Source organism: Dendrobium catenatum, unplaced genomic scaffold (genome assembly GCF_001605985.2).
Source record: "Dendrobium catenatum unplaced genomic scaffold, ASM160598v2 original_scaffold_238182, whole genome shotgun sequence".
Lineage (NCBI taxonomy): Eukaryota > Viridiplantae > Streptophyta > Magnoliopsida > Asparagales > Orchidaceae > Dendrobium > Dendrobium catenatum.
Window position 1 is genome coordinate 362,148 of NW_021556590.1, and position 11,982 is coordinate 374,129.

General features: G+C 29.6%; 1 protein-coding gene across 1 annotated transcript; it reads left to right on the forward strand.

Annotated features, from left to right (window-relative positions):
• The first annotated feature begins 313 nt into the window (after positions 1-313).
• Positions 314-5,518, forward strand: LOC110100258 (protein ESKIMO 1). Its single transcript, XM_020827687.2, has 5 exons — positions 314-477; positions 1,043-1,286; positions 2,698-2,897; positions 2,980-3,138; positions 4,877-5,518. The coding sequence occupies exons 1-5, from the start codon at positions 314-316 to the stop codon at positions 5,235-5,237; spliced, it is 1,128 nt and encodes a 375-aa protein (XP_020683346.2). The 3' UTR covers positions 5,238-5,518.
• Positions 5,519-11,982: the final 6,464 nt, after the last annotated feature.

Consider the following 11,982-nt stretch of genomic DNA (forward strand, 5'->3'; position numbering starts at 1 on the left):
ATCGCTTAAACTTCGATGTTACTCTACAACCAGCCCTGCCTTACACACCACCATCTTCCTCGCTGGAATTCCATTAAAATACACCATAATAATGAACCAGAAAAACCACTCCACATGAAACAGAGCTCTGTCTCTCTCTCTCTCTCTCTCTCTCCAGTCAAATAACGCACAGAGTACATATATTGAAGAAAGCTTCTTCTCACCAAACCGTGAATTATCACCTAATCCACACCCAGGCTCGCTCTCTATATCCCCCGGCCCTTTTCGCCCCTCCTCCAACTGAACTCTCCTCGCCGGAAATATATAATTCCCCATGAAACCCGCCGGCCGGAAAATCATCGGTGGTGGCGGAAGCACCGGCGGCCTCTCCATCCTCGGCATCCTCGTCTTCATCTTCGTCTTCGCCATGTTCATCTACGGCGAAGACATCCGGGCCATCGCCAACCTCTCCTTCTTCTCCTCCTCCGAATCAGCTGAGTAAATCAGATGAAAACTCATAATAATAATAATAATAATAATTTTAATATAATTTAAAATTTAGGTATTACATAATAAAATTATTAAATTTATATACTAAATATATAAATAAATAAGAATTTAGGATATATTTGAGATAGTTTTCTAGCATCTTTATTTTCATATTATAACTATTATTTTATTTGATTATTATTTTTTCATTAATTTCTATAAAGTTTATGATGTGAGCTAGCTTTTTACGACTAGAGTTACTAATATGTAATTTCGTTTGGAATGGTCTTTTTACTGTTTCTTATAGCACTAAAAAGCTGATTTAAGAAGCAGTAAGATATCCGTCCCAATGTAAACTCAAATGTTTGATTTTTTTTTTAATAAAAAAAATGTTTGATTTTTTTTAAATGAATATATATTTATAAAATCACCACAGCTTAAAAAAAAGTAAATTTTTCTGACAACAACATCACAATTATATTTATAAAATTTTATAGCGGTCCCAAATAAACTCTAAATGATATGCATGTAAATATTCTGTATTTATTCCTTGAAAGAGAGAGAAATCTATTAGAATTAAAATAGTGTTAGCTTTAAAGGATGTGAGTGAGAAATGTATAATATTTTTATTTTTTTCCACTGCAAGATTTAATGGCAGGCTGCTTCTGGAGAGGCTGCGGGGGAAGCGGCTGATGTTCGTCGGCGATTCATTGAATCGGAACCAGTGGGAGTCCATGGTCTGTTTACTATACTCCGCCGTGCCGGACGGCGAGAAATCTCACGCCTGCAACGCCTCCCTCATCATATATCGAATCAAAGTAATTATATTTATACAGATCTTATGTGCAGTTCGTATATTTCTTTATTTGCGAAAGAAAAAAGTTTTTTTTTTCTATAAAAGCTTTATAAATCAGCAAAAATTAAAATTTTGTAATAAAAAAATACTTTCTACGATAATATTAAAAAAATATTTTCTCTATCACTGTTTTACAAATACACGTTCAGTTTCTGTGGAATAGTTAAAGGTTTTCTGTTTACCCAAAAAAAAAGGTTTTCTATTTATGATTTTAAAAGCTCATTTCTGAATCATAGTTTCAAAAATAACTTTTTAAAAGTAAAATAAGTTTAAAATAGAGGTGAAAATTTATCTTTTAAAAACACATTATTTTATTAATTATTTTCTTACCTAGAGAGCATCGGAGAAGTTGTCCAAATTAAAGTTTTATTTGGGATAAATTTTTTATTATTTTATAAATAGTTTAGTATAAAAAAATTTTTAACTAAAAATTTTTGTCCGGAAAATTTGGTACTTAAAAAATTACTTTAAAAAATAGTAAAAAAAATATCCAAACGAAGCCAAAGTCATTATTTTTCACTAAATACTTTTCTCATCAAAAAAATTGTCAAAAAAGTTAAAGTCTATTTGGGGAGAAATTATTTCGTGCCGACACCAGATAGTACGGAGACCAACTAGAATGCGCCACATCACCCAGTACACAGCTATATCGAGCACCGAGCAAAAAAATGATGTGACATGTTTTAGTTGGTCTCCAGACACCCTCCACAACGACAATTTCATTTAACAATTATTTTCTCCTTGCTTTCTACCATGGGCGGAACTATTAAGAGCTTAGGGGGGGCAATTGCCCCCCCTCAAAAAAAAAAAAATTTTTTTTTATAGGAGTAAAAATTTTTTTTAAAAAAACTTATAAGAGTAAAAAATTTTTTTGCCCCTCCTTAAATTTTTTTTTTGCCCCCCCTAAAAAATTCTTTTGTTCTCTTTTGTCCTAATTTGCCCTAAAATATCTATATATTTCTTCACATTTAGTTCTAATATTCTCTTTCATGCTTTTAATAACAGTTTAATTACACATTTTTTTTAATTTTTCTTGCTTAATTTTTTTAAAAAACTTTTCGTAATATATAAATATATAATATTATTATTTTTAAATATTTAATTATTTTTGTGCTGTATTTTTGCCCCCCCTCAAAGTTAAAGCCGGTTCCGCCCCTGCTTTCTACAAATCTTTACGACAACAATTATTAGAATTACTAATATATGGTAGCTTTAAGAAAACAACTATGTGATCTTTTTAAAAATAACATATTTCAACTACACCAGCTTTCAAAAAAGTCTTTTTTCTCATAACATCTTCATAATCACTTCTACAAAACGCTGCAACTATCCCAAACAGATCCTCACCTTCAAATAACGTGATGCATATACAGGAATACAACGCGACGGTAGAGTTCTACTGGGCTCCGTTTCTGGTAGAATCCAACTCCGACGATCCACTGGCTCACAGCATCACAGATCGGATCGTAATGGCCGATTCAATCGAGAAGCATTCGCAGCACTGGAAAGGAGTTGATTACTTGGTATTTAATACGTATATTTGGTGGATGAACACAGCTAAGATGAAAGTCCTGTGAGTTCTCTAATGACTTATTAGCGATTAATTAGTTTTTAATTAGCAGGAAGATGGCTGATGAATTGCTGTATTTCGACAGACGTGGATCGTTCGATGAGGGGTCGAAACTGTATGATGAGATCGAACGGGTGACGGCGTACGAGAGGGTGTTGAGGACGTGGGCTCGGTGGGTGGAGGCTAACGTGGATTCGGAGAAAACCTCCGTTTTCTTCAATAGCATGTCCCCTCTTCATATAAGGTATAGAGTTTTTTTTTTAAAATAAATTTCTTACTATTTTTTAAATTAATTTTTTAGTGAAAAATATTTGATCCTAAAATTTTTATATTAAAAAAAATACTTTAAAAAGTAGTAAGAAAATTATCCAAAATATAACTTTTTGAGGGTCTATTATAATATTTTTAATGATTGAATTTTTTCGGGCACCCATAACAGCTCCGTTTAATTATATTATTATTATTATTTTAAAAATATTATCATTAATGAAAGTTATAAAAATTATTAGATTTTTTCATGTATATTATAAAAAAATATATTTTTTAGAATTGAGCGGTTAAAGATCTCTTTGAGATTGTTTTCTCATTGCTTTGTTTATCTGATCACAATCACAACTTTGTTTGGTTATTATTTTTTTTTGTTGTTTTCTCGTTGCTTTTTAAAATTTTTTATGATGGGAGGTTTTTATAATCATAGTTGCTAATATGTGGTAGCATTAATAAAATAATTATTTAGTATTATAATATTCACAACAATTTTCATAAAATAATTTTGTCATAGCAGCTTCACAATCACTTTTATAAAATAATGCAGAATTCCAAATATATCATAAGAAAGATAATTGAATAATACAATGTGATTTGATCTACAAAATCCTTTAAATGCTAAAATTTTAGTTTTAAATGTAAAATCTCTAGATCTCATTTGACATTTTCATTGAAAAAAATTATGTCATGATATTTTGATATGAAATGTATGAGGATGAGCTTAAAGTTTTTTTAATATATGCTGAGATTAGTACAATTTAAAATAATAATAATACTAATCTCAACATAAATTAAAAGATTTTAAAACCCACCCTAATATATTTTACATAAAAATGACTAATTATATTTTTTTTTTGCAGATGTATTAATTGTCATTATCATAATGAAATAGATCCTAGGAAATCTTTTGCACCTTTTTTTTTTGCATTGATGATTTGGCCCCATATTATTTATTTAGAGCTTCGGCTCTCACTGCAATTTAAATTAAATAAGAATGCACTTAATAATAGTATTTATTTTAAGATTAGTGTAACATATATTTTTTCAGCACTAATCTTAAGGTAAATAAAATAATTTTAAAATTATTATAATATAATTTATATTAAAATATCTTAATATATTTTTTCTACAATAAATGGTGAAATTTATTGAAATTTACATATCTGATTTGCCTTTAAATATAAGTTAGAATTTATTGACAAAGGTAACTGAATTAGTAGAATGTTTACGTTAGCCAATTACGACTTGAATTGGAGCCTTATACACAAATCCATCCCTAACAAATTTGTATTTACAAAAACAAAAAGAAGAATTAAAAAAAAAAGGAATTTTACAACTACGAACCAAGAAAATGAAAGCATGCAAAATTTGAATTTACAAAGGGTCGTCCAGCAAAAAATAGCGCAAATAAATATTAATTAATACGTAAGAATCCACTCATTAAACAGAATTGTACGCAAAGCCAGCATTGGCTACCTATCTGTCATTTGATAGCTTAGTATTACCTAAATAAAATGGGTGACGCCATGATTTTGGCTACGAATAATTAATTAGAGCTTATCTGATAGTTGCGGTTTGGTGAACCACTCCCGTTATATAATATTTTAATTATTTAAACCACCATATTAATTAATTACAAGCTTAATTACTTCTCATAACCACTAATTAGTCAATGTAGTTAGATACTAATGATTTTTTTTTTGTCTTTATGGAAGGCCGGTCGATTGGGGTAATCCTGGCGGGATTAAATGTTCAAAGGAGAAGCTGCCGATACTGGATCGGATCGGTCCAATTAATGTGGGCACAGATTGGCGAATGCATGTGGTGGCAGCCAACCTGACCCAATCAGTCCGCGGGCCGGCGGTGGGCTTTCTAGATATCACCGGGCTGTCAGAATATCGAAAGGATGCGCACACGTCGGTGCACACTATTCGACAGGGAAAGATTTTATCGCCGGAGCAGAAGGCCGAACCGTTAGTATACGCTGATTGCATACATTGGTGTCTACCGGGTCTGCCTGATACCTGGAATGAGCTACTCTATGCCCGAATTGTGTCGAGCCCATGGCGTGGATGAAGTTGGCCCGACCCGAGCTTGATCGGGTCGGACGCACGTGCTATTTTGCTTCTTCCAATTTATATTTTGATTAATGCCAATATTTGTTTTTTTTTATGTTTTACTTGTTTGTTGATTTTTTTTTTTTAATTAAATTTTGAAGTGCATAATTTTAAGAGGTGGGGGACAAGTGGGTTGGTTGACTTGAGTGTAGGATGGAGCTAATGGAAGGTCAAGATGGCCCTATATTGTATAGCTTTGATTTGTAAATGGAGAAGAAAAGTTGTGGGAATTTTAGTTTAGCCGTTCTTGTACATCCATAAATATTGGGTTATATATATATATATATATTATTTGAATAATCAATTAATATTTATATTAGACTTATCATAGTCTATGCAAATATGGAGATCTTATATACAAACCAATAAACTTTCTTTCAGTCCACTGAAAAATATATAAATTTTATATCGCACCATGATTTTAGGAACTTTTTGTCCTCTTCAGAGATATATTTGAGGGCTTCTTCTCTCTCTCTCCTATGAGTTGTCAATAAATATTGACATCCAAGACTTAAAAGATAGATAGCTACTTTTAATGGATTGGGTGGAGTAAATTAATGACGCATGAATTTGCAGGCTAATTTCCTTTTTCCTGATAGATCTATGAAATTTCAAATCAAATCTTTTTTACTCTTATGTAACCTTCATTTTTGTTGGATTAATTATTCATCACTCTTATGTATATTAGTAGAAAATTGGGTTCTCAGCCTCCCTATCTAGAGGTACATGGTAAGAGATAGACTTACATCCCTTGTATTCTCAGTCTCCCTTTCTGGAGGCACAATGACAAGAGATGGGGTTACGTCCCTTGCCTTCTTGACCTCTCTATTTGAAGGCATAATGACAAGAGATAGATTATATCTCCTGCCTTCTCAGCCTTTCTATCTAATGGCTCATTAGTAAGAGATGGAGTTACGTCCATAATATCATGTATCTCCTTCTTCTTCTCCATCTCCTCCACCTCTGCCCCATGCTTCTCGTTATCCTCTTCTTTATCTATAAGCCTTTGGGCAATAATTATTAGAGCATCTAATTTTAGCTTTAATTTTTTGGGTTAGTATCAAGCTCAACTTGCCCACTCAACTTCATTGTAATGTTTAAAACTACTTCAACGATACTATCTTCTTAGTTGGTTGTTTTTTTATGCATCCCATGCTCTCTCCTAAAAATGAATGGAGTTAATTTTCTTTTTATAGTTATAACTATGACAAGTTAAGGAGTATGTACAATGAACTTGTAACGCCTCAAAATCAAATTAGAAGAATTATTTATTTTAATTAATCAACCAGAGCTTTTATAAATAATCAAAATAATAAATTTATATAACCAACGAAAGCAACTAACAATTATATACCTCAAAATATTGCACTATATTCATTCTCCCAAAATCAACATACAATGACTAGAAGATAAATACAATTACTAATCTATCACAAGCTCCTGACCACAAAATAATAAAAAAAAACAGAACAAAAGTTAAAGCAGAACTTGACGATATGTATCAATATCACTGCTCACAATCCTGAACCCTTCCCTGACATAAAATCATTAAAATACCTATAATGAGCATAAAAGCTCAGCAAGTAACCAAAACTCTATCACTATTTTCAATACAGGACTAAAAAATCAATATGTATATTTCAGTTTTAATCAATATCCATTATTAGTTCATATGAGTATTAAAAATATTAAAAAAATCAATAATAAAATCAATTTGATCAGCGCATTCAAAAGAGATCAATCAAACTATAAGACATACGGTTAAAAACTATCATCCAATGAATCATGTCAGCATGTTATGCTATATTATATCAGTACAATTTCAATTTTATCTATCAACAATCAATTAAATGTACTATCATGTAAATGCAATTATGAATATAATTATAAAAAACAAGGAAATAATCTAACTTTAATGTGATGTTTTCTTTCGTACATATATCTATTATTTGTCATAACTATCCATTTGTCAATTTCATCTTATCTTTCATTTATTTCTATTAATCATTTATTTTCGCAGGTGACTTTCAATAATCATTTAAGAGTCACAATTCTCTATTCGTCGGTGTAATTCAATTAATCAGTTACAGACTACAATTAGGATTACACTACAAACCGTTTATTTAAAGAAAAATCCATCAGCCCACCATCTTATGTAGAGTATTATATTTTAATAGTCAATTCATATTTATTATAATGTTAACAATCATCATTTCTCGCTTACATGCAAATGCTATCTTTTTTATCACTATCATTTATGAAATGTAATAATTCATAAAAAAACAAGAAAAATGATCAAATTTAACTACTATGCATTTACTTAAAAAAAATCATATATTTCAATTTAACCGATGAAAATTCAATATATTTATATCAAAATACTCATATTGATAGAATTTATCACATATCAAAAATTATGAGGTGAAAATTTTATCAATATAAAATTATCATTGTTTTTCAAAAACATAAATATAAATTTGATCAGAAAAATATCAAAAATATAAAATTATTGAAATCAAAACTAGGATGATCTCTACAAAATCAAGGAGAAGTGGTCAACTGCATTCAACAAAGATTGTTTTAATCTTGGCATTTTATCAACCCAACGTAGTGAGTCAACCAATGTATGCCATGGCTATTCCAAGCCAACAAGTACTATCACGGAGTGCTTCCTCGGTTTGGAGAAGGTTATGAGGATTTGACGTCGAAATGAACAAGATGAAGAATTCAGATGTAGTCAAACTGACATAGTTCCATATATGAAAAGTAGCCCAGTATTGAAGCAAGCTGCAAAATTTTATTCAAGGAAGTTGTATGCATTTTTTTAAAGAGGAGTTCTTACATGGACTTGGTGGATTATGCGTGAAAAATACTTCATCAGATTTATCAAGGTTTTCTGTTTGGAACATTGACAGCTCCACTGATTCACACAAATGGATTGTCAAATTTAGTTCAATTGAAGGTACCATTGAATGCACCTGTGCTAAGTTCGAAATGATGGAAATATTATATACACATTGCATGAGAGTAATGAGACAGTTAGACATTATTAATATTCCCATTAAATATTTACTCCCAAGATGACCTCTGCCCCATGCTTCTCGTTATCCTCTTCTTTATCTATAAGCCTTTGGGCAACAATTATTAGAGCATCTAATTTTAGCTCTAATTTTTTGGGTTAGTATCAAGCTCAACTTGCCCACTCAACTTCATTGTAATGTTTAAAACTACTTCAACGATACTATCTCCTTAGCTGGTTGTTGTTTTTTTATGCATCCCATGCTCTCCCCTAAAAATGAATGGAGTTAATTTTCTTTTTATAGTTATAACTGTGACAAGTTGAGGAGTATGTACAATGAACTTGTAATGTCTCAGAATCAAATTAGAATAATTATTTATTTTAATTAATCAATTAGAGCTTTTATAAATAGTCAAAATAATAAATTTATATAACCAACAAAAGCAACTAACAATTACATACCTCAAAATATTTCACTATATTCATTCCCCCAAAATCAATATACAATGACTAGAAGATAAATACAATTACTAATCTATCACAAACTCCTAACCACAAAATAATAATAATAAAAAAGCAGAACAAAAGTTAAAGAAGAACCTGACGATTTGTATCAATATCACTACTCACAATCCTGAACCCTTCTCTGACATGAAATCATTAAAATCCCTATAATGAACATAAAAGCTCAGCAAATAACAAAAACTCTATCATTATTTTCAATACAGGACTAAAGAATCAATATGCATATTTCAATTCTAATCAATATCAATTATTAGTTCATATGAGTATTAAAAAATATTAAAAAAATCAATAATAAAATCAATTTGATCAGTGCAGTCAAAAGAGATCGATCAAACTATAAGACATACGGTAAAAAAACTATCATCCAAGGAATCGTGTCAGCATCTTATGCTATATTATATAAGTACAATTTCAATTTTATCTATCAATCAATTCAATGTACTATCATGTAAATGTAATTATTAATATAATTATAAAAAATAAGGTAATATAATCTAACTTTAATGTGATATTTTCTTTCATACATATATCTATTATATGTCAAAGCTATCCATTTGCCAATTTCATCTTATCTTTCATTTATTTCTATTAATCATTTATTTTCACATGTGACTTTTAATAATCATTTAAGAGTCATCACTCTCTATCCGTCAGCATAATTCAATCAGTCAGTTACAGCCTACAACTAGGATTATACCACAAACTTTTTATTTATAGAAAAACCAATCGGTCCACCCTCCTGTATAGGGTATTATATTTTAAGAGCCAACTTGTATTCATTATAGTGTTAACAATCATCATTTCTTGCTTACATACAAATGCTATCTTTTTTTATCACTATCATCTCTGAAATGTAGTAATTCATAAAAACAAGAAAAATCATCAAATTTAACTACTATGCATTTACTTCAAAAAATCATATATTTCAATTTAACCGATGAAAATTCAATATATTTATATCAAAATGCTCATATTGATAAGATTTATCACATATCAAAAATTATGAGGTAAACGTTTTACTAATATAAAATTATCCTTGTTTTTAAATAACAGAAATATAATTTTGATCAAAAAATATAAAAAATATAAAATTATTGAAATCAAAACTACGATAATGATTCCTTACAACAAGATGAGAAAATTTTATAATAGGGCTAAAAGACGAAAATTACTCAATAACCTCCAAATCTGGGCTTCACTCTTATTTTCTCATTACAATTGTCACTTAGCCGAAATTAGGAAATGAGGAAAGGAATTGAATAAAGTTATATAATGCTTTTAGATATTTAGGATTAAAATAAATATATAATATTATTTAATTATAAAATTTAATCAATTGTCAATATAAAATTCATATAATTTTTTTGGAGCTTTAAATATTTTTTAAAAAATATATTCATAAATTAGCTTATTTTATTTAAAAATACTTGTAAAATCAGTTTGCAAACAGATACATGATAATCCTAAAATCCCCACTTGTACCGATAGGTGTTAATTTCTTAAGGATTTGCACAAGTGCTTAAAAATTACAAAAAACTTATTATAATTAAAACACAATAATATCTATCTTATGGCAAAGACGATTTTCAAAATTAACTTAAAATATCTTCTTAAAAAATTATTTATTTGGATCAAAATATAGATTATTACAGAACTAGTTGAAGTATTGCTAACTTATTATATAGGGTTAAACACATTAAAAAACCTAATAAAATACACACATTCTTATTCATCAACATATATATGAAATCATTTTCATTTATCTTCTTATTGATCTTCAGGCTAAACATCCTTAATGCTCTCTCCTAAGGAACTCGACGCCTCTTCTCCCCATCTCTAGTATAACTTCATAAACAATACTATAATGATGTTATAAATCTATTTGCAGTATATTGGCATGAGGCATTCTTCTCTAATGTAATAAGCAAATAATGAACCATACCCCTCTTCAGTCCCATCAATGTCTTCTCCCATACCAACCTATCCCATATGTATCTAAGAAATTACTTGTCACAATCAAATCCGATAAAACTCAAATACTAGACATGTCCTATTTTTGAAAATTGAATCGATAAAATATAACCTAGCTCAATCCGAATAACTTTAAAAAATAGGTCGTCACCTAAAAATGATCCGAAGTAACCCAAATCTAGCTCTATTTAGAAATCTCTCTCACTAGTTAAATGCTCGATTGAGTGGAAATGAAATAGATTAGTGGAAAAATATTTAATATTATCAAATCTGACCTAGCACTGCAGCACACAGCAACGCCCACCAGTTAAAATTTTACCAGTGCAAAGTTATCCCTATTTTTGAAAACAAAAACAAACATTTAATCAAAAAATTTGATAAAAATTTCATATTTTTAAAAACTGCAGTAGACATAGTGTGACATACCCGACAATTTTTCTAACTGGGCTGACAGCTGAAAGAGACCTGAAAAGAATTCTCTCTCCTATCTCTTATCTTTCCCCCTTTATTTTTCTTTAGCTCTCTCTATATATAAAGGATGTATTTGTTATTATGCCAATTGTTTAACTTTTAGCCAAAAATACTTTTATAACTTCAAATATGGGGATCAAAAAATTATAGAAAATATTTTTAAATTATCTAAGCATGTCTAAAATATTCTAGTGAAATCAGTTTGTAAAACGGACACCTAACGGTCTCAAAACCATACTTTAACGAAAAATTCATAGCAAAATCCACAGTCACTTTTTCCCATTTCTATTCTAGAATGGGTAATTGTTGCATAAAACCTCCCGATCATTAATATTCTGCATTTACTAACATGCTTCACATTTATTGGTTATTATGCCAATTGTTTAACTTTTAGCCAAAAATACTTTTATATCTTCAAATAAAATTACATAAAATATTTTTAAATTATCTAAGCATGTCTAAAATATTATGGTGAAATCATTTTGTAAAACATACACCTAACAGTCTCAAAAACATACTTTAACAAAAAATTCATAGCAAAATCCACAATCACTTTTTCCCATTTCTATTCTAGAAGGGGTAATGTTTGCAGAAAACCCCCCGATCATTGATATTCTGCATTTACTAACATGCTTCACATTTAGATACAAAATCTACTCTATATTTTTCAACCTAGGCCACCAAAATATACCTTTCAAATTATTGACATTTTATTGCT

What these genes read in the sequence shown, in the direction of transcription:
- LOC110100258 (XM_020827687.2), top strand. Translation starts at nt 314, where the DNA reads ATGAAACCCGCCGGCCGGAAAATCATCGGTGGTGGCGGAAGCACCGGC. An exon ending in TCATCATATATCGAATCAAA is followed by an intron (nt 1,287 to 2,697) that starts GTAATTATATTT and finishes ATGCATATACAG; the next exon opens with GAATACAACGCGACGGTAGA. An exon ending in ACAGCTAAGATGAAAGTCCT is followed by an intron (nt 2,898 to 2,979) that starts GTGAGTTCTCTA and finishes GTATTTCGACAG; the next exon opens with ACGTGGATCGTTCGATGAGG.